This window comes from Diplotaxodon limnothrissa, linkage group LG10 (assembly GCF_057381915.1).
Source record: "Diplotaxodon limnothrissa isolate DT_005_m linkage group LG10, D_limnothrissa_male_GT1.1, whole genome shotgun sequence".
Lineage (NCBI taxonomy): Eukaryota > Metazoa > Chordata > Actinopteri > Cichliformes > Cichlidae > Diplotaxodon > Diplotaxodon limnothrissa.
In genome coordinates this window covers 26,304,853-26,327,913 of record NC_140605.1, presented here as the reverse complement: position 1 = coordinate 26,327,913, position 23,061 = coordinate 26,304,853, and the positions used below count along the sequence as shown (strand labels likewise).

The 23,061-nt window shown below is 38.9% G+C and overlaps 1 protein-coding gene, 3 non-coding genes and 1 pseudogene across 4 annotated transcripts; 1 reads left to right on the top strand and 4 right to left on the bottom strand.

Annotated features, from left to right (window-relative positions):
* Positions 1-3,608: 3,608 nt before the first annotated feature.
* LOC146624559 (E3 ubiquitin/ISG15 ligase TRIM25-like) lies at positions 3,609-5,282 on the bottom strand. The gene has a single exon (XM_085364009.1). It carries the CDS (start codon positions 5,280-5,282, stop codon positions 3,609-3,611), a length of 1,674 nt encoding a protein of 557 aa, XP_085220135.1.
* A 3,214-nt stretch (positions 5,283-8,496) lies between these two features.
* LOC146624555 (tripartite motif-containing protein 16-like) lies at positions 8,497-18,455 on the top strand (annotated as a pseudogene).
* Positions 12,323-12,405, bottom strand: trnal-uaa (transfer RNA leucine (anticodon UAA)). The gene has a single exon. It is a non-coding gene; the product is annotated as a tRNA-Leu (tRNA).
* trnal-uaa (transfer RNA leucine (anticodon UAA)) lies at positions 13,618-13,700 on the bottom strand. The gene has a single exon. It is a non-coding gene; the product is annotated as a tRNA-Leu (tRNA).
* On the bottom strand, positions 14,545-14,735 carry LOC146624556 (U2 spliceosomal RNA). The gene has a single exon (XR_014906552.1). It is a non-coding gene; the product is annotated as a U2 spliceosomal RNA (small nuclear RNA).
* Positions 18,456-23,061: the final 4,606 nt, after the last annotated feature.

Sequence of the window (23,061 nt, the reverse complement as noted above, 5' to 3'; positions counted from 1 at the left end):
TCTTACTTTCTGTTTCCAGAAAAAAGCCATTTTCATGCAGAGACACTGACCTGAGCAGATGGAAATTCTTTGCAAATTTTTTTGTTTTGCATCTTATCACATGACCGGCAGATCAGTAATGTCTGAAGTAAATAGTCTATAAACAGGGAGGAGCTTAAAACGGTGTGCTTCATTCCAGGAAAGGAAGTATTCAGATTGGTGTGAAACTGAAAGTGTTTCAGATGAAAACAGAATTGTAATTGTACGTTTACATTGGAAACTGTTACTCAAGAATTCACTAGGAATACAATTAGCAATACTAAATATTAGTAACATTCAACATTGATCCCTTTATGCCTTTATAGAGAAATATTAAATTGACTCAAATTTATAGGAAAAATGGACTTGTAGTTGTCAAAAAATAAACATTTTAGTACATTTAGTGTCCATTATATAATTTTAAATACTGGGAATGGAGCAGAATAGACTGGAGCCAATACAAGTTTAGAATAAGCTTAACAGTTGATGTGAGACATCACTAATGCTGAAGAGTTCTTTCAAGTCTGGCTTGAAACATACGGAATATACAGATTACAGGTCAAGCATTTAACATGTTAATAACAAATATAGGCCTAATTACTTATTAGAAAGCAACTTTCACATCTCTGTTTAGGTAAATGTATTATGGTTAAAAGATGCTTTGTTATCCCAATAACAATTAAAACTGTTTTTTAAAGTGCTGTTCTTTCTAGAAATCATAACTGGGTTTCAGTAGGGACGCATCCATCACAGGTGTAGAAAGCCACACATTCCTCATTATAAAACGCAAACAACTACAAATGAATTATACTAGTGTAGGGACCCTTCATGTCATATTTCTCCACACCTTAAAATGAGAGAGGTTTCCTATGATGCACTGAGCATTTCTTCTTCTCTCTTTTGACTCCTTTTCTGTTTCTGCACCACTACTGTATTTAACACTTAGCAGTTATTAAACTCTCTTCAGTAGTTTGCCTTTTGTCTTGTCTCTCTCCTCTCTTTTCTTTCTCCTCACCCCCAGCTGGTCATGGTGGAGAGCTGCTCCTCCCAGAACTTGGTTCTCTTGGAAACTTCCTCCTGCTAAAAGGAGTTTTATCTCCCTGCTGTTGCCAAGTGCTTCCTCATAGTGACTGAACTAAATGTGAATAAAACTGAACTGAACTGAACTGAACTGACCTGACATGAAGTCATCATGGGTATAAATATCCTGTGAACCAGCCAAACAGCTAGACATCAGCCAGAGAAGGTAAATATAGAGGACAGTAACAAAATATCACCAATATTAACAGTATTGGAACTAAACAATGATAGAATTAAATAAATAGCTCATAATGGGATGAAAATCAAAACAGGAATCCAAGCTCAAAATACAACCTAAAAAGAACTCAACTTAGAAAATGTTTATTAAAAAAAAAAAGAAAAGATAAAATCATACTGAGAATAAAGATTAACGCAGAATGGGGAAGGACAGAACATCGGCAGAACTGGGGAAAAAATACTGCAAACTCTGTAAATATTACTCTAAAACACAAACAAAATAATTTAAAAAAAAATAATCCAGACTCCTGAAAACTCAAAACACAGGAATCAATATATATGGCTACAGCTGAATCAAAACTACTGACTCATCCCAGAAACTAAATAACAAAGAATAATAATAAACTAAACAAAACTGTGAGACACAAACCCAGGGGCAATGACAAGTTCAGGCCTGTCAATGAACAGTGGTGCTAGAGGGCAGTAGCATTGGAAAATATCTGCTGGTGTCAGAGTGAAGGGCACATTATTCCACACTTAAGTTTATCAACTTTTTGTTTTTCATTTTCTTTGTTTAAAACACAAAAAAGGAAGAAAGAGGAAAAGAGAAAAAAAACAAATATTTTTGTTAATTATTTGAGCTAGAGCGTATGGATATTTCCTTTTTCTCAACTTGTCACATGACTGTGATAAGAGAGGGTGTGCCTAACGCCTGAGGTGAACAGTCTGTAAACAGAGAGGTAAATAGACGGGTGTGCTTAATTCCAGGAAAGGGAGCAGTCGGATTGGTGTGAAACTGAAAGTAACTTTTATAAGATATCTTTTTTTCATTTACAAATATAACAAATAAAAAAACATAACATTGGGGTTTGCCACGCGAGACATGCTGCTGTGCAGTCCTCCAAGATCTTTACACTTTTATTTATATAACGCCAAATAACAACGGTTGCCTCATGGCACTTTATATTTTAAGGCAAGACCCTGCTGTAAGATGGAGAAAACAGAGAAACCCTCAACAATCAGAAGACCCCCTATGAGCAAGTGGTTTGGCAACAGTGGGAAGGAAAAACATCTTTTTTTAATAGGACACACTTGTGTACACACAAAGCCTGAAGAAATCCATCATTTTTTTTTCCACGTGGATGGAGAGCTTTAAGGTTTAATTCATCTGGCCATCACTCCACGACAAGATCTGCTTTGCAGGTGCTGCAGTTTCACACTCTTGGGTAGCTCTTTACCTGCCTGCAGGGAGTTACTGATAACAGATACAACAACATGAAAGTATGACTCAGTCCTGCCTTTCATCAACGGTTCAGAGTGCCGATGATGTAATGGTGTGGTGAATATATTCTTGGCATGCTTTGGGCCCTGTAATACCAACTGAGCATTATGGAAAAAATCAGCCTACCTAAGCAGGCAACTCTCCATATTGTCAATAGGGAGCAGAATTCTTAACAAATATATCAGTTTTCCATCTGATATATCATACAGACATATGGCTAATATAGAGTAATGGATCTAAATGATCATCAGTTCCAGAAATCTGTTAAATCCCTTTTGGAAAATCTTTTATGAAATGAAGTAACCTTGAAAAATCCCAAAATATACGTGTAAAATCCTTAATCAATTCCAAAGCCCCTACATCAAAATTTACATGAATTACTAATTAATAACGGACAACTCGTCTGTTATATTTAAATTTCTTTCCAATTCAACTTTAACATCCACATCCTCCTACTTAAATTAGTGTTGTAGAGCTATGTATGTTTTTAATATTACACTTTTTTAATTTCATCATTATTTGACATTTTTAAATGCTCTATTTTAAATGTCTCTTTACAAAGTTTACATTCATCATGTTAGTGATATTTTATTTCTTGAAACAGGAAACTTTAGTGTACATTGCTCACTTTATTTCACAAACAGCAGTAAATTAAAAAAAAAGTTCATGAAAACATAACTGAAATTAAACATTTTACAATCCACCAACTTAAGTATAGAAATAAAAAGTACATTAAAACTGCAAAAACCATAATAACCCTGATTCCAACTTATCTGATACATAATTATTTTTTTCTGTAATTTTAAATACACTGAAGTTATTTTCATATGAATTTATATTTATGTGAGTTTTTTACAACAAAACTGGTTAAATATAAACTATATAGGAAATGAATATTGTTTTGCCAAATAAACAGTTTTACCCAAATACCTATTGAAAACAACACAATCAAAGAAATTAAAGAACACACTTATATCCATAAGCATTCATCTCTAACAGGTGCAGGATAGATAAACACATCTCAACAAGTAGCACATGGCATCAAATTTCACTATTTTATGTTTATTCTCTTCTTGAGCTCACACACCTCAGCAGTGTGTCCAGCACTTTGTGGAAGCCACAGTCCAACATGGAGAGGCTGAGTGAACCTGGTCTGGACTCTGTGGAGACGATTCATGGTCTCAGTGATGCTGTAGAAAGAAAGAGTTCCTGCCCTGTGATCCAAATATACTCCTATTCTGGAGGACAGGGGGCATGGGATGGGAGTGGAAATGTTGTTGTGTTTGAATTCATAACCGCTGCCTGAAACTGTTAATGACCAGGATTTGTCATTCAATCCAAATCCACATTCCTCTCTGGTCCCTCTACGGCCAATATGCTTGTATGCAACAGCTACTCCAACCATCCCGTTGCACTTCACCTCCCAGTAACAGCGTCCAGTCAGACCCTCTCTGCTCAGGACCTGCCGGCAATCAAGGAATTTGTCTGGATGACTTGGATATGAGTGGTTTCTACTCATCAGTGTTACTTTTCTGTTGCTGTCACTTAGTGACAACAGTGTGTGTGCTGTATTTGGATCGAGAGTGATCTGACAAGAATGTTTCAAAAAGTCGTCTCTGGTTTTGGGTTCTCCTTGAGGCAGTAAAATATCTGCTTTGGTCGTTCCAACTGAGATTTTTGGCCATTCATCACTGAGAAGAGCCTTCACTTTATCTCTGGTCCGTGACACAGATGCAGTCACATCCTCAAAGTACTGCAGAGTAACATTGTTGTAGGTGGGTACGTTTGTAGATGCACTCAGATGTGACAGTGAGGAGTAGTTTTTCAGAAAATGGAGGTGATCCTCTGTCAGTGAGAGCTGCTGCAGTGCAGTGTCTCTCCTCCTCAGATCTCTGATCTCCTGCTCTATTTTCTCCTGAAGCTCTTTGACTCTGTCCTGTTCGGCTTTTTGTTTGGATCTGATCTTCTGCTTCCCTACAGAGCTTTTTTTCTCAATGAGACTGATCAAATCTTTGAAAGCCTTATCACATTCTCTGAAAGCTTTATCAGCAGAAAGATTGATAGCCTCCCCTCTTCGATGAAGCATCTTCACATCTTTCTCTCTTTCCTGAATTCTTTGAAGAAATTTTTGTCGATTTCTTCCAAGCCTTTTCTGCTTCTCAGCTCTTTCCACTGCAGGCGACACTGTGACATGGTCTTTGTGTTCATCCATTAAGCAGAGACAACAGACACACTGCTGATCAGTGCAGCAGAAGATCTTCATCTCCTCATCGTGGCGAGGGCAGATGTTCTCCCGAAGCTTTGAAGTGGCTTTAATGATCTTGTGTCTCTTTATTGGAGCTACGTTGTAGTGAGGCTGCAGGTGATGCTCACAGTAAAAGGCCATACACATCAGGCAGGACTTGGAGGCTTTCCGCTTCCTCCCAGAACAGGCCACATCTCCAGGTCCAGGATAGGCATGATCAGGTGAAGCTGTCAGATGTTCTACTTTCTTTAGGTCCTCCACTAACTCAGCTAACATGGTGTTCTTCACCAGAACAGGCCGCGGTGTGAAAATCTCTCTGCACTGAGGGCAGCTGTGTGTTTCCTTCTCATCCCAGTAGTTTTTGATACAGTCCATGCAGTAGCTGTGCCCACAGGGAATAGTGACTGGATGCTTTAAAAGTTGCAGACAGATGGAACAGCTCAATTTTTCTTGATCCAGCTGAATCGTTCGCTGTGCCATGTCTCCTCAATGTAAGTAACGTCTCCCCAGATAAAAGCTGCTCTTGTCTCTTTTATATAGAGACACTGAGTGTGGAAATTTCCTGTTTTTCCACTTATCACATGACTGTGATAACAGAGGGTGTGCCTAACGTCTGAGGTAAACAGTCTGTAAACAGAGAGGGGCTTAGAAAGGTGTGCTTCATTCCAGGAGAGGCAGTCATCAGATTGGTGTGAAACTGAAACTTTTCATGTTTTTGATTAAGATGTATTTGTAGGTGCTTCAAGTCTTTGTGCAATACTTGCAGGCTGGTTGGTAGGTTGAAGCCCATTGGTTTTCCTTACTTATTTGCAATGTATATTATGGGGTTATTTCATGTTTTATTGTTCTATTACTGAAAATGATGAATTCAATTAGTATTGTCTGTATTTTCTAACTGTTAATGTGAGTTTTGTATTCTGATTTAAACAAGAAAACAAGCCTCTATTTAGAGGATAATTTTCACTCTAAGGTTTTAATTGTTTTTTTAAGAATGCAATCTGTTCAGAATAATAATAAAGAATAATAAATGACCTTTAAATATATTTCTACTTTGTCTTGAGCTCATTTTGCCACACACACCACATATGAATAATGGCAGTCACTTAGTTTTTACAGTAGTTTTTAATACAGCTCATGCAGTAGATGTGCCCACAGGGAATAGTGACTGGCTCCTTTACAAGTTGCAGACAGATGAAACAGCTCAGTTTTTCTTGATGCAGCTGAATTACTTGCTGCGCCTTTTCTCCTCATTCAAATGGTCTCTCTTTTCGTTTTTAGATAAAAGCTGTTTTCGTCTCTTAATGCTGAGACACTGAACTAAAGCATATGGAAATTTTCTGTTTTGTATCTTATCACGTGACTCTGTCAAAGAAGAGGGTACGCGTAAACAGTGCAGAGAGGAGCTTCCATCCAGGTACTCAGATTGGTGTGAAACTGAAAGTGTTTCGGATGAAAACCGAATTATAATTGAATGTTTACACTGGAAACTGTTACTCGCTGTTTATCTACCTGCTGTTGCCAAGTGCTTGTTCATACTGAGTGAAGCAAATACAAATAAAACTGAATTTAACTGAACTGACCTGAAGTCATCATGGGCATGAATTTGGACCTTAAAGACTTCAGTAACTTTTCAACTTCAAACTTTTCATTTATTAGTTAAATCCTGGCAACACATGTCACATTTTTTTAAAATTTTCAATCTGTGTTCAGATCACACCACAAAACTGAAACTGCTCTCATCAAAAACACAAACTACCTCCTCACTGCTGCAGACTCTGGCCATATAAGTACCCTCACTCTCCTGGGCTTATTACATTGTACTTAACTTATTTATAGGGCGATCGTCACTCAAGAGTTGGCAGTTCGTCTTGTAATCGGAGGGTTGCTGGTCCGAGCCCCGGCTCGGACAATCTCGATCGTTGTGTTCTTGGGCAAGACACTTCACGTACCGCCTACTGGTGATGGCCAGAGGGGCCGATGGCGCGATATGGCAGCCTCGCTTCTGTCCGTCTGCCCCAGGGCAGCTCTGACTACAACTGTAGCTTGCCTCCACCAGTGTGTGAATGTGAGACTGAATGAAGAGTGGAATTGTAAAGCGCTTTGATGATCTTGAAAAGCGCTATATAAATGCAATCCATTATTATTATTAATGCTTAGCGTTCATCCTCCAGCTTCACTGTGTTTCTATTATTTTAACCATAGCTGTGTGGCTAGCTCTATAAATACTACTCTAAAACACAAACAAAATAATTAAAAAATAAACCAGACGCCATATAACTCAAAACACAGGAATCAAAATATAGCTACAACTGAAAGAATGAAGACTACCAACTCACCCCAGAATCTAAATAACAAAGAATAAGGAACACTGGGACAAAAACCCAGGGGCCATGACAAGTTCAGGCTGGTCAGAAAGAACAGTGGTGCTGCAGGGCAGTAGCACTGATGTCAGAGGGAATGGCACATTATGTCACATTTATTACGTTTATTTTCTTTTTGTTTTGTTTTTTTGACACACAAAACATAAAAAAGGAAGAAAGAGGAAAAGAAAGAAACAAAATCTTCTTTTTATTATTACACTGTACTCTGTCCAGTTAGCAGTGTTCTTATATGCTGTACGTTTACAACACAACTATTAGTGTCAGGACCAAAGCTCTGAGTAGTAAACACTACTGATACAGTGTTTAGTGTATTTTGAGCTACAAAAGACTGAAAATGAGCTTTAGAGGAGATCCTTCTCTAAAGCTCGATTCTCACGTGAACACTGTGGTAAAATCCTGCTTCCAACTGAGGCAGCTGTCAAAGATCAAGCTTCTTTTGGTCAAACGCAACCTTGAAAGAGACATACATGCTTTTATATGCTCTCATCTCAACTACTGCAGTGCACTTTTCATCCAACTCACCCAGGCCTCCATTGCTCACCTTCAGCTGATGCAAAACGCCACCGGTGGATTTTTATCTTGTGCAAGCAAGCGCTCCTTCACTCACCGTTTTAAAACACACTTTTACTCCCTGTCCTTCAACCCAGTGTCAGATGTCTGTGATCTTATGTTACTTTTATGTACTTGTTTATTGTTTAACTTCAACTCCTCTTTTCTGTTTCCGTATCTTTTACCTTCTGGTGTGTGTTGTTTGTCTTTTGTATTTGATATCATTTTACTGCACTTTGGTTTGCCCTGTTGTTGTTTTTAAGTGCTTTATAAATAAAGTAGTACGGTAACTGTATTTGTTTAAATTACATACTTACAAGTCACCATTTTAGAAAATGCAAGATCAAATCAAAAATGAGTTACAAAAATACTTATATATTTGCCTCCAGTTAGCTGTATTATAATATAAAATACTTAAAAACATAACTATTGGAAAAGGAGTGAGCATCTTTACTCTCCAGGCAGAACAAAGCAAGTAACATGTTGAATATTTTCATGTTTTGAGACAGGCGAGATCACATGAAACAACTACTTCACCTTAACTCAAAAAATATATACCTAAGATCGTCTACAATCATTCACCGCACAACCCTTCCCTTCTTGCCCTGCTATCAGAATCAAAGTCCATTCAGTGTAAATATCTTTGTACCCTCCCCTTTCACAGACCTCCCTCAAAAGGACTTTGGGTTCGAATTTCAGTTCATATTTGCATTCTTATAACAGAAAGGAAAGCTTTCAGACATTTACAGTCATCGTGAGGAGACATGACGCAGCAAGTGAATCAGCTGGATCAAGAAAAATTGAGCTGTCCAATCTGTCTGGATCTCCTTAAGGATCCCGTCACTAATCCCTGTGGGCACAGCTGCTGCATGAGCTGTATCAAAAAATATTGGGATGAGAAGGAAACATACAGCTGCCCCCAGTGCAAGAAGACTTTTACACCGAGGCCTGTCCTGGTGAAAAACCATGTTAGCTGAGTTAGTGGACGACCTAAAGAAAGCAGGACTTCCAGCTGCTTCACCTGATCATGCCTATGCTGGACCTGAAGACGTGGCCTGTGATTTCTGTTCTGGGAAGAAGCTGAAAGCCTCCAAGTCCTGCCTGGTGTGTATGGCCTCTTACTGTGAGCAGCACCTCCAGCCTCACTACAACATAGCTCCACTAAAGAAACACAAGCTGGTCAAAGCCGCACTGATTAGCAGTGTATCTGTTATCTCTGCTTAATGGATAAACGCAAAGACCATGTCACAGTGTCAGCTGCAGCAGAAAGAGCTGAGAGGCAGAAAGATCGATCAGGGAATCGACAGAACATCCAGCAGAGAATCCAGGACAGAGAGAAAGATATGAAGGTGCTTCAGGAGGAGGTGGAGGCCATTAATCTTTCTGCTGATAAAACAGGGAAGGAGAGTGAGGAGTTGTTCAAAGACCTGATCAATCTAATTGAGAAAAAAAGCTCTGAGGTGAAGCAGAAGATCAGATCCAAGCAGGAAACTGAACAGAACAGAGTCAAAGAGCTTCAGGAGAAGCTAGAGCAGGAGATCAGAGATCTGAGGAGGAGAGACACTGAACTGCAGCAGCTCTCACTGACTGAGGATCACCTCCATTTTCTGAAAAACTACTCCTCACTGTCACATCAGAGTGCATCTACAAACGTACCCACTATCAGTGTTCAACCTCAACAGTACTTTAAGGATATGATGATGGAAGTGTCACACCTCAGAAATGAACTACAGGCTGCTTTGAGTGAAGAGCCGGCAAACACCTGTCAGAAAATGACTCAAGTGGATCTAAAAGAGCCCGTGACTAGACACGAGTTTTTGAAATACGCCCGTAAAATCACACTGGATCCAAAGACTGCAAATCCATATTTATCTCTGAGTATGAGCAACAGGAAGGCAACGCTGACGCAAGTCGAACACTTGGTTTCCATTCATCCGAAAAGGTTCTTTTTTTTTTTTTTTTTTTTTTTTTTTTTTTGCCTGTCCCATTTGGTTCTTTAGCCATCAGAAATGTTGTCTGAAGACCAACAAGGATACCCAATGGATTTACTTTGCCAAATGGATCATCGTGGCATTGCCGTATTGGTCCATTTGGTTGATCTTTGTTTTTATTATTTATTATATTTTATTTTCAGATGTTACAGACGGGACAGACATGAGTGAGGGATAGGAAAGGGAGAAAGAAAGAGGAAGGAAAAGAAAAACAGAAGGGGAGAGGGACAGTGAGAAAGGGGGGGAGAAAAAAAATAAAAATCTCCTGGATCACCTGTTGAGAGAAGAATAGAAAACAAGCAAAAAAAAAACAAAGCAACGTACTAAACACAACACCATCGCATTAATCTAGCTAAGTGTAAACAGCAGTAAATACTAAATATTCAATGTTGTTGTGCAGCACGCAGGACAGATGTGCTTCGAAGTAGCAGCCAAGAAAGGTGTAATTTGGGTCTACGAGCAGTGAACACCCGTGTGCATACCTGTGTGGATCAGCGCGCTTGTATTCCAAAGGTTTCTCCATGTAACGATCTGCTAGGGAGTGTGGGGGGGCCACAGCCCCGTCCTCCGGGGTGTGAAGCGGGTATGGAGGAGATCAAAACTCCAGACATCCAGAGGCCCCCAGAACACAAGAGACCATGGAAGACCAACAGAGGGGCAGCCGCGCCACTGTTCCAGTAAGAGCTGAGGAGAGTCCCAGATAAGGGTTCACTCAGCAGCCGCGGAGCAGAAGCCAGGGGGAGTTGCAGTGACGCGCCCGTGAGCTCCGCCGGCCCCCAGCTGTGCCTGAGTGACCGAGCCCCAGGCCGAGAGGCCGGGGGCACCCCACCTCCGAAGGGGCCCAAGCGAGCCCCAGGCTCCAGGCCCCCGATAAGCGGCCGCCAAGGAGTGAGCCCACCTGGACGCCCACCCCCAGACACAAAGAACCACCAACGCACCGACACCTGAGGGAGTCCGCCACTGCATCCGAAAAGGTTCTTACCATGGTGGCAGGTGATGAGTTCTGATGGTCTGACTGGATGTTGTTACTGGGAAGTAAAGTGGAGTGGTAAAGTTTTAATTGCAGTTACATACAATGACATTTGTAGAACAGGAAACAGGATTAAATGTGGATTTGGAAATAATGAGAAATCGTGGGCACTGGAATGTGAGGACGGTAGTTATGTTTTCAGACACAACAGCATTTCCACTTTAATCTCAGGCCCTCAATCCTCCAGAGTGGGAGTGTATTTGGATCACAGGGCAGGTATTCTGTCTTTCTACAGCATAGGTGTCAAACTCTGGCCCACGGGCCAAATTTGGCCCGCAGCCTAATTACATTTGGCCCGCGAAGCCATACCAAATTACTATTAGAGCTGGCCTACTGGTATTATACAGCTAATATATATATTGTTTAGTATTAAGCTTTGCTTGTTCCATATTCAGTTTTTCAGCAAAACTTGTTTGAGTCCATAAGAAAAGATTCATTCTTATATCTGAAAATCTGAAGATTTTGTTTTTCAATAAATATTAACATTAGCCCGCGACTTTGTTCCAGTTTTGAATTTTGGCCCACTGTGTATTTGAGTTTGACACCCCTGGTATATATTGTATTATCTTACTTATTTTGTATTTGTTTGTATTTTATTTGTATTTTTGTATTTTCCTGCTGCTATCTGTACCTGAGCTGAGGTAACGCAAAAATTTCCCTGCTGTGGGATCAATAGTCTTATCTTATCTTATTTTAGAGAAGAGAAATACATTTGTTTTGGCCGATTTCTCAACTTGACCTCCAGCTTTAGGCAACTAAAAAAAATGGCACAGTGTCCCACATTGTAAGGAAATATGGGCAAAGCTGCTGGGGGAAAGGGTTTGCTTCAAAACAATCCAACAACTACTGTACATGCTGGGATAAAGAAACATTTAACATAATAGGTCTGTAGTCCGTTATACTGCTGTGAGAAAATACATGCAATGTGTCACAAAATACAGTGTCATCACTTTTTGGCAAGATAAATAAAATTCTTGAAAAGTGCAATTACATATGGCTGCTTTGCCAAAACTAGAAATAGTGAGTGGTTAAGGTTCTCGGTATTTAACTTCTTGAAGTTGAACAAATGTCAGTAGACTTCCTGTTTACACGTTGTGTCAGGACAAGCGAGCCACACTGTATCTACTTTAAGAAGCTCATGTGCAGCAGATGCAGCATTACCTTTAAATGTCACTCAGCTCTGCCCAGATAAGTGACTTCCCATTGTTCCCAGAGTGAAAAGGAATGGCATTAACACAAGAAAGAAAACAGCGGTTTAATACAAGACATTTTAAAAAAAAAATGAAAAAAAGAAAAGAAAAAGAAATTATGATTTCACAGAAACATCCCTGGTTAATATTAGTTTTACATTGAAAAGTGTTCAACTGCCTTTCAGAGAGGTGACACCTCCCAATTTCAAGGTAGTTATTTTATTCACTTTTTCCATTAACCATTTAACAATTTTCCCTTTGGGTTCAGCATCACAGCTTTTTTTTGTGGGAAAGATATTGCTCACATCAAATACCTAAAAACCATATCTGTTGCTCTCATAGATTCCATCCAGTTTACCACACACGAGGCTCCAAATTGTACCAGGAGTGGGGTTTGAACCCACGAGAGCATCCGCTCATTGGAACTTAAGTCCAACGCCTTAACCACTCAGCCATCCTGGTGCATATACTTACGTTTTGCCAAATCATGTGCATACATAGTAGCCCTTACTGGTAATCTCTTATGCATTAAGAGCTAATTAAAATCCTTACATCTATTATTCAGTTCTTTATCCTGCACCCTTTCCCACATTTCCGCCTCCCTGATCAAAACCCCAGTCTTATACTTTTGCACCAAGGTTCTATACAGAAGTCTATGATTTATAATTATTATTACATCTTTACATTCCTTATTTTTCTTTCTCCATCTGTCCATTTGACGGTAATAAGTTGGTCTATCCTCAGCTTTGGGGACCTTATTATCCCATTCAATCAAAAACCGCAGAGGTAAAGACAACCAGAAACAGATTAAAGCTTGGCACTTGTGTATATATGCTTCCTTTAGCAATTTGCATACATTACTGCAAAAAATCATGTCCAACTTCAGAGGGATGCATGGCACATTCCTTCCCCCCTACCTTATCTCTTGGTACATCATCCCCCTTTTCACATATTCATAATCCCTCCCCACATAAACTTAAACATTTTTCATATAAACCTCAACACACATGGAATTGGGAAGATGTAAGCAAGGTGGAGAAGGCCTGGTAGGATATCAGCTTTGATAACTAGCACCTTTCCCAAAATGGTAAGCTTCCTCTTGTTCCATAGCCCCAATTTTATACGCATCTTCTTCAAAATCTTTCCCCAATTAAAGATAGCATCCCCCTCTGTATTCCCAAAGGAAATACCCAAGACCTCCATTGGCCCTCCACATAATTGATATTCACAAATTGCCTCTCTCCTGCCCGCCCATCTTCCCAGGTATTTATACATTGACTTATACTTGTTTATTTGAGGCCCCGCAGCCTTCAAAAACTCCTGTATAACTCTTATTGATTCTGTTACACTTTTATCATCAGCCAGGTACAGCATTGTGTTGTCCGCATACTGTTAAATTTTTAATGTTTCTCCTCCCGGTAACTGTATTCCTGTTATGTCTGGGCTTTCCCTAATTGCACAAGCCAACGGTTCTACATATAACATGTACAGTAAGACTGAGAGGGGGCAACCTTGGCACAGACCTCTCATTTGTCTTTCTTGTCTTACATCCCAGCTTTTTTGGGGGTGACTGGGTGGGGGGATATTGCTCACAGCAAATTCCTAAAAACTCCTATTGATCATTGTTGCTCCCATAGATACATTTCAGTTTACCAGTCATGAGGCTCCAAATTATACCAGGAGTGGGGTTTGAACCCACGAGAGCATCCGCTCATTGGAACTTAAGTCCAACGCCTTAACCACTCGGCCATCCTGGCGCATATATATTGTGTATGCGTGTTCCTTTAGGAAACAGGAAGATTGGTAGGAGAAAGAAACATATTATTCTTGTTTGTTAGGATCATAGCCATAAATGGAGGACTCTTATAAAGTCCATGGATTTTCATTCACACATATTACATGAGTTATCTACTCTTTACACACTAAGGATCCACACTACCAGGGCTACGGCACACAGCTGTTTTATAAATCATCAAAACCAATACTATCCTAAGATTTATTATATACAAAAATGATCTGTTCCAAAATGTTTTCATGTAATCCTGAAAACAGAAAAACAATCTTCTGCACTATTAACCATCCACAAATGGAAACAACAGACAATACAGGTGATTTTAGCTAAAAAGCCAAGAAAAAATTGTGGGTTTTTTTTTTTTTTCAAACGATGTAATTTACAGCCACAGAGGACAGGAAGCTGCAGTATGTAGAGAAAGAGAAGAGTTAAACCTATAATCAACATGAGTCCTTGTAGATGGCAGCCTCCGGTTTTTAAAGACTTCTATCGGTCTCTAGTGGACAACAGAGGTAACTGCAGGATTCGAGCCAGAATAATGTAACTGCAGTTCAAAACTACATATTTTTTTGATTTCCCATAGAAAGTGTGTGTCCACGTGTCAGTCCAAGTGGCAGGATTTAGTAATTCTCGTAATAGTTAAATGTAACTCATTCACAAATATTAAGTCGCAACATTTCAGCCTGACTAACCTTCGAAGATTACACGAAGGCAATGTCCACATATCCACACGCACGCATATATCTAACGTATAACAAATTTCTTTACAGAAACTGTTGAATCAAATTACACTTCTTTTTCACAGCTTCAGGGAGTGCACCGTTCCTGGAAATACTGCAATACCAGGTCGATGCGTGGAGTGGACGGAGCAAGCCCCTATTCCATCTCCCTGTTCCAAAAATCAATTTAATATATGGTCCCCGGGTAGGGGACGTATCAGATATTAAACTGATAAGAACAGATACTACACTTGATCTTAGCCAAAAGGCCGAGAAGCGATACCCACATATGGCACGACAGAAACGACTCATTCTGCTTACTGCAACTCTAACTCATGGTTACAATGAAGAACACAGTCGCCTTCTAACAAATGGTAGAGGACAGGTCGATGTTTTACTGACGTTTTACCTCCGAAAATCACAGTATAACTATGGTCGGCATGTTTCAGTTTATAAACGGCGCCACATATATAACGACACTTTAGTTTCTGAAACGCCGGTCAGCGCGTGCCGGTTAATGAGATTCAAAATCACGTGGTCGTCTGCAGTCCAATCAGCGGTCGTTAAGACGGAGCGTCTTAAATTCATTTTTATAACTTTCTTGGCGTTATAATTGTTTTCATAATATGATAATTACAAGATGAAAGAATTATAATACCAGTATCGTGCGTTGAAATGAAACGACGAAAATCAAATAAACACGTCTATGATTGTTTAAGGTTTCACAAAGACACACTTCCGCCCTCAGGTGTACAGACAGAAAACTGCACAAAGTCTACTCTAGACCACAGTAATCTACTGTAGAGTACTGACACTGGATTTGCAGCAGTTTCTAACCATGGAAGTGGACATACAAAACTAGCTTAAATAAGTTACAATTATTTATGCATTTTTGTAACTTTGGTGTGAAATGAGAAAGTCTGAGAAAACTTGCAGCTGGAGGGAGGTTGAATGTATCTGTTTATCTTTTCTGCATTTGTATTACTTTAACGAACTAACCCCAGTGCTATTTCTTTTTTTTAAAAACAAACAAAAAAACATAACAAACAAACAAAAGAAAAGCGAATAATTTTTTTTACACTTTAGCTTGTTTAGCAGTTAGCAAAACACCCTTAGGTTAGAAAACACACAAAAAATAAACAAACAAAAACAATTAGGATTAACAAAACAGTACGACATCGACAATTGAAACTAGGGTTAAATGTCAGAATGAAATAAAAGGCACTGTTCATAAAGAGTTGGTTTGACCACACCTACCTTTAAAAGGTTCTCTTAGGGGGCAGTGTTTACTTTATACGAAGTAATAGAATACAAGCCACCCTAAGCCGTAGACCGCAAGACGTCTTAAGATTGTGGTGTGATGGTGTGACATTTAATAAAAACATTAAATAGAACTATTGCCAGCTATTTTTTAAACACTTCAAAAACAAAGCCAGTTTAACCACCTTAAACTAACAAAAGCTACACTTACACCAAAAGAATCAGACATGTAAACTGCTCTTGAAGCATTTACAATTCTTAAGATTGCAGTCCCATTTAGAAGAAAACTGGGTGATGTAGAGACAAGGCACCATCTTGGTTAAAATATATATTTAAGTCAGCTCAAGAGGACAAAGGCAAGGAAGGCAGCAGGTTCGAATGGAATCTGCTCCAGATTGCTCAGGGACTGTGCAGACCAGCTGTGTCAGGTGGTCCTGTACATCTTCAACCTGAGCCTGAGTCTGGAGAGGGGTCCTGAACCGTGGAAGACTTCCTGCATGGTTCCGATGCCAAAAATCGCACACCCCAAGGAGCCAAACAACCTCAAGCCTGTGGCCTCGACTTCTCATCTGATGAAGACCATGGAAAGGCTCGTTCTGCACCACTTTTGCCCACTGGTGAGCTCAGCGATCGACCCCCTGCAGTTCACCTACCGATCTGGAATCGGGGTGGATGACGCTGTCATCTACCTTTTACACCGATCCCTCTCTCACCTAGAACAGTCTGGGAGCACTGTGAGGAAAATGTTTTTTGACTTCTCCAGGAGACTAAGGTCCTTTGGAGTCTGCAGGACTCTCTTAAGGACATTCTATGATACCGTGGTAGCATCTGCCCTTTTCTATGCAATGGCCTGCTGGGGGAGCAGATGCACGGACAGGGACAGGAGCAGGTTTGACAAACTGGTGCGGAGCTCTAGCTCTGTGCTGGGATGTCCTCTGGAGTCTGTGGAGGCAGTGGGCAAGAGGAGGATATTAGTAACGCTGACATCCATCATGAACAACCCACATCACCCTCTGCATGAGTCTGTGTGCTGAGCAGCTCTTTTAGTCAGAGAGTGAAACAGCCTCACTGCAGGAAGAAGCGCTCTCGCAGATCATTCATCCCAACAGCAGTTAGACTCTATAACTCCTCAATCACAAAATCATAAGTCACTGGACATTGTGGACATACACTGTCACACTTCATGCATAATGCATCTTTTTATATGTATGGACGTGTGCAGGTATATGTGTATGTATACATATGTATATTTAGTGTGTACATTCAATTCAATTCAATTTTCAATTCAATTTTATTTATAAAGCGCCATATCACAACAAAAGTCGCCTCAAGGCGCTTCATAGATACAGAGAAAAACCCAACAATCATACGACCCCCTATGAGCAAGCACTTTGGCGACAGTGGGAAGGAAAAACTCCCTTTTAACAGGAAGAAACCTCCGGCAGAACCAGGCTCAGGGAGGGGCGGCCATCTGCTGCGACCGGTTGGGGTGAGAGAAGGAAGACAGGATAAAAGACATGCTGTGGAAGAGAGACAGAGATTAATAACAGATATGATTCAATGCAGAGAGGTCAATTCACACATAGTGAGTGAGAAAGGTGACTGGAAAGGAAAAACTCAGTGCATCATGGGAATCCCTCGGCAGCCTACATCTATTGCAGCATAACTAAGGGAGGATTCAGGGTCACCTGGTCCAGCCCTAACTATATGCTTTAGCAAAAAGGAAAGTTTTAAGCCTAATCTTAAAAGTAGAGATAGTGTCTGTCTCCCGAATCCAAACTGGAAGCTGGTTCCACAGAAGAGGGGCCTGAAAACTGAAGGCTCTCCCTCCCATTCTACTTTTAAATACTCTAGGAACAACAAGTAGGCCTGCAGAGCGAGAGCGAAGTGCTCTAATAGGGTGATATGGTACTACAAGGTCATTAAGATAAGATGGGGCCTGATTATTTAAGACCTTGTATGTGAGGAGCAAGATTTTGAATTCAATTCTGGATTTAACAGGAAGCCAATGAAGGGAAGTCAAAACAGGAGAAATCTGCTCTCTCTTTCTAGTCCCTGTCAGGACTCTTGCTGCAGCATTTTGGATTAGCTGAAGGCTTTTCAGTGAGTTTTTTGGACATCCTGATAATAATGAATTACAGTACACATGTGTGTGTAGTGTGCATGTACATGTCTATACTTATAGATATCTATTACTTACAAATTAATAGTAGCGGTAAAATAGTTAAATTTATGTCTTGCATGTTTCTACAACCATATCCATAATCACATACTGTGTATGCTACCACTGTATATATCACAGGTGTCAAACTCTGGCCCGCGGGCCAAATTTGGCCCGCAGCCTAATTACATTTGGCCCGCGAAGCCATACCAAATTACTATTAGAGCTGGCCTACTGGTATTATACAGCTAATATATATATTGTTTAGTATTAAGCTTTGCTTGTTCCATATTCAGTTTTTCAGCAAAACTTGTTTGAGTCCATAAGAAAAGATTCATTCTTATATCTGAGAATCTGAAGATTTTGTTTTTCAATAAATATTAACGTTAGCCCGCGACTTTGTTCCAGTTTTGAATTTTGGCCCACTGTGTATTTGAGTTTGACACCCCTGTTCTACAGCATCACTGAGACCATGAATCTCCTCCACAGAGTCCAGGCCAGGTTCACTCAGCCTCTCTATCCTGGTTTTTGATTGTCAGCATTTGTTGGAGACACTGTTGAGTTGTGTAAGTTAAAGTAGACTGGAGTGATGACTGATCTGTGGTGAACAGTAAAATAATATATGCTGAGATGTGGCTGCACTGCTGAGGTCAAACTCTGTGGGTGAGAATTTAAAAAAATTGAAAAATACTGCATTTATAAAAGCAGGTATACTTATAACATATGCAGATTTTATAAGAATAAAACTTGCATTAGAAAGTGTTTTGATTTATTCATTTAAATAAACCTATTAATTTCTCTGAACACAATCATCTCCGAAAGGAATGTATTATAATGTAAGAAAATGTCATTATAATTTATATATTAATTAATTCAATGTCTATATTTGTTGCTGGGTATTTCATATGCTGTGTATTCTTCTTGTATATATTATAAAGCTGTTTTAATGATATTACAAAATCACAGCAGTATTAAATGTAAATTTAAGCATGTTTAATTGAAGCATTCTGAATAATGACCAAATTTACTTTTGGTAGCTATAATGTTAACACTAATGCTTTCAATCTTTACAAATGCAGGATTTTTAATTGTTATAGAGTATATTTAGTGTAAAAGCTCAGGTTATCTTTTCTTCCACTGAGCAAAACGGTCCCGTCTTTTGTAACCTGCACAGCAGAAGAGCCACACCTGATGGTTGCATTTATTTCTGATAGATTTCCTATTGTCCTGTCCATGGCCATTTAAAATAAATCTTGGATTTGTTCCACTTTTATGATTCTCAATTTCTTTACTTTTATTTTAATATAACAAATAAGTAAAAGGTTACAAAAGTAAATAAAAGTAAACATTTCACCAGACAGTGTTACTTTCAGATTTATTACACAACTTGTTTAAACATTCCACAACAATCATGCAGGAATAAAATGGGAATTATACAAAGCTTTACACGCTTCTCCAATCACACTTCAGGAATAACTGGACTTCTGATCATTGTCTCAAAAACACTCAAAATGTGAGGTAATTTTTAAAAATCATTATCTACAGACGAAAGACCGTGTGTTGACTGAATGCCGAAGAGGGTGAAAGAAACAAAAACACTCATTATAGGGTAATGAAGTCAGCAATTAACTATACATAACTGTGCACTGCGTCAGCATTGAGTTCATTTGGAATATTAAAGTTTAAAATGCCAGGAATGTCAACAAATGCACCATCAATTCCTTATCCCTTATTTGATGTCCTCCTTAGAAGTAAAAAAAAATTACACATCAGAAATTATTAACATAACACCTTGTCCTTTTTTCTTTTGTACATCAATTCTACAAAAGAAATAAAAGCTACAGTAAAACAGACGCACAAACAAAGTCAGGGCGCTCTGGGATCATTGGACATTTATCATTTCATTCCCTTAAATTCTTACCATTCAGAGAAAATCTGTAAAGGTGCAGAAAGTGTCTTACCTAAATTCTGACTTTGAAAGGTCAAATACTTGAGAGTCAATCATAACTACCTCAGCCTCAGCATATATCTATACTTAAAAATATCAAAGCTTGAGATAATTAAGATAACGGTTGTTATAATTACCTTCTGTTCTTTTAACGCCTGTAACACAAAAAGCTTCCTGTCTTTTTTTTAAGAGCTGAAACATGTTTTGGGGGTTTTCCTTAGTTGCATACACTATACACACTATATGGACAAACGTATTGAGCCACAACTTTCAGTCTTTCAGTCTCATTGCCACAGGTGTGTAAAATCAAGCACCTACCCACACAGTCTGCCTTTTGTGAAAGAATGAGTCATTCTGAAGAGCTCACATTCAAGCGTAGTGCTGCGGTACCTCTGCAACAAGTCAGTTTTCATGCTAGATATATTCAACAATCAGCTGTAAGTGGTTTTATTGCAAAGTGGAAGTGTTTAGGAACCACAGCAACTCAGTCATGAAGTAATAAGAGCAGAGGAGGCATAGTGTTTAACAGTCAGCAACGCTCTGCTGACTCTGCCGCGCTCCAAAGCTCCTCTAGCATTAACATCCTGAGTTCAATTCCACCATCAGGCCGGGGTCTTTCTGTGTGGAGTTTGCATGTTCTGCCCGTGTTTGCGTGGGTTCTCTCCGGGTACTCCGGCTTCCTCCCACTGTCCAAAGACATGCACTTGGGGATAGGTTAATTGGTTAATCCAAATTGCCCATAGGTGTGAATGTGCGAGTGAATGTGAGTGCGAATGGTTGTCTGTCTCTGTGTGTTGGCCCTGCGACTAATTATTGGAATTCAATCCAGATAACAGTTTCCCCCTTACTTGCTAAAAAAAAAAACGCATATGAGAGCTAGCTAAGCTCTTTCAATAAAAAATTGAATATGCCTGATGAGGGTTTTTTACACATAATCTGGGTGTTTGGCGTTAAATACTGTTGTTATTAACAGATTTTAAAAAACGCAAAGTTTCCAAAACTCCACTATCTATGTGCAAATATCTAGCTTTTAGCCGCTAATAGCAAACTAGCAAGATGTAAAAGTCTATTGGAGCTGCTAAAAGTGAACAAAGCTAATTGTGTGTGTGTGTGTTCACTTTTTCAGTAAGTTGCAGATGTTATAAGAACAGAAGCTACCCAGAAGATTGAAGAGCAGTAACAAAAAGCCATATGTCACAGCTTTTACTAAAAGGTGACTTACACATGTTATAAGCAACCTTAACATGTCTTCAAATCTCCCTAAGTCACTGCGAGCAAACTTCACAATAGCCATTGTGTATGCTCTTATTTATGCTTTTCCTGCTGTGTCATATATCAAAATGTCTGCTGTGGGAAAAGCTCCCCAGTTTTGTTGATCCTATCAGGGTTAGAAACAAATAATAACAATTTAATAAACACTTTAGCCACAAATACTGTGTAAAAAAAAAAAAGGTCAGATCATGAGAAAAACAGGCACCATATCCACCATAATCTCAATGGAAAATATCAGGTAAATATCAAACATGACTATATAAGAATTATGGATAAAAAGAAGTCTAATTTTGAAGCATATAAATAGAAAACAATGAAAAGTAAAGTTTGTATTATCAACGTGTACTACTTTACAGTGTGCTCATTAAACACATACTCTCCCAGATGTAACAATGTAACGATGAAGCCAAACAATCATTTTTTATGGGTTAGTGGTTTGTTTGTTTTTCAACTTCTATTTACATTTTCATGCGCCGGCTGTTTTGTGAGGTTGTTCGAGTATTTTTAGATCAAGTCAGATGAGATCATATTCTTTGGTAAAAGGAGGGTGAAGAGGATGTTTGTATGAATTACCTCTGATAACACTACGCACGTCAACAAACCAATGATAAAAGGCCTTATACACAAGTTTAAAAATACAATGATAAAAAGTGATAGTATCAAAGTTTCCACAGTACAATACATACAACAGATTATTGCACCAAATGTAACTATTATAAATGTTATAGCAGAGCGACTTAGTGACACTGTTTCACTTTCTCCACTCTCTGGATTTAAAGCCACCCATAAATGAATAATACAATTAAAAAGCGAATGTTCAGTAGGGAACGTTTTAAAGACCAAAAATTATTATTTGCTGAATGATTAAGTAAAAAAATTATAGTGGCAAGTAGTTACATAGCCAATCGGTCATTTTGTATCAAAATTCTCATTAACTATATGTGTATTACACATGTTGTAAAGTCACAAATATTAAACCAATAAAGCTTTGTGCATCTTACATTTACACTAAACTGGCATTTCAGAAAACATCGCTTTCACCTACGGTCGGCTTCAAGTGCGTTACAGGGTAATGGTAATATACCTAAAAATGCACAATAAATACTAACCTTAAATAATAAGCATGATTGGACTTTGTCATCACTTAAAAAATAATGAGCTGCTTAAACTTTTCCTTTAGGAAAGTTACATTTTAAGTGATGATTTTAAGTGATGATGCTGTGAGACTCACAGCAGTGATGGTGTGATCACCAAATGTTGCTATCAGCTCGTCTTTCCTCTGGAGGAACAGCGCCCTCTCTCTGCAGATTTCCCACTAAAACCTAGAGGCCTGTGGTGGGAGAAAGCCTTATTAGATGGTCTGATTTGTTTACTTTCAGCATTTTGTCCATACACTGCCTGGCCAAAAAAACAAATTTTACAAAGCAAAAAAAAAAGAAAAATTTTCATCCATCATTTTTCATCCAAGTATGTTGGAAGGGTCAAATTATTGGCCTCTTTCAGGCAAAGAAAACAACTAAAGAGACTGATAAACTACTAAAACCGGGTAGGGGCTTTCCAAGTTCTCATTACAATAAGGCAGTAAGCACAGAGTAAAAAGAACAGGACTAAACAAAACCACTCGTCAATGAAAGGGTAGAAAAGGGTTCAATTTGGTAGGAAGTATAAAGATTGGACTCAGCAGTGGAAAAATTGCCAGATTTAACCCTTTAACGCCTATTGTTTCATATTACATACATTCAGTTTTTTGTGAGTTATATCATCAGTGTGATTTTTTTTCCCAATAACAAACCTAAAAAAATTAATTTTTAAGTATTTTCTTTGAAGCCAGATGTAGCAAACACAATATAAATTAAAAGTCATATATAGAAATTAAAATGTAATTCATTTTTCAAACAAATTTGCTAGATAGTTCAATAAACTCTCCATTTTCAAAAAATTCAAAGAACTTTCTAGCAATTATTTC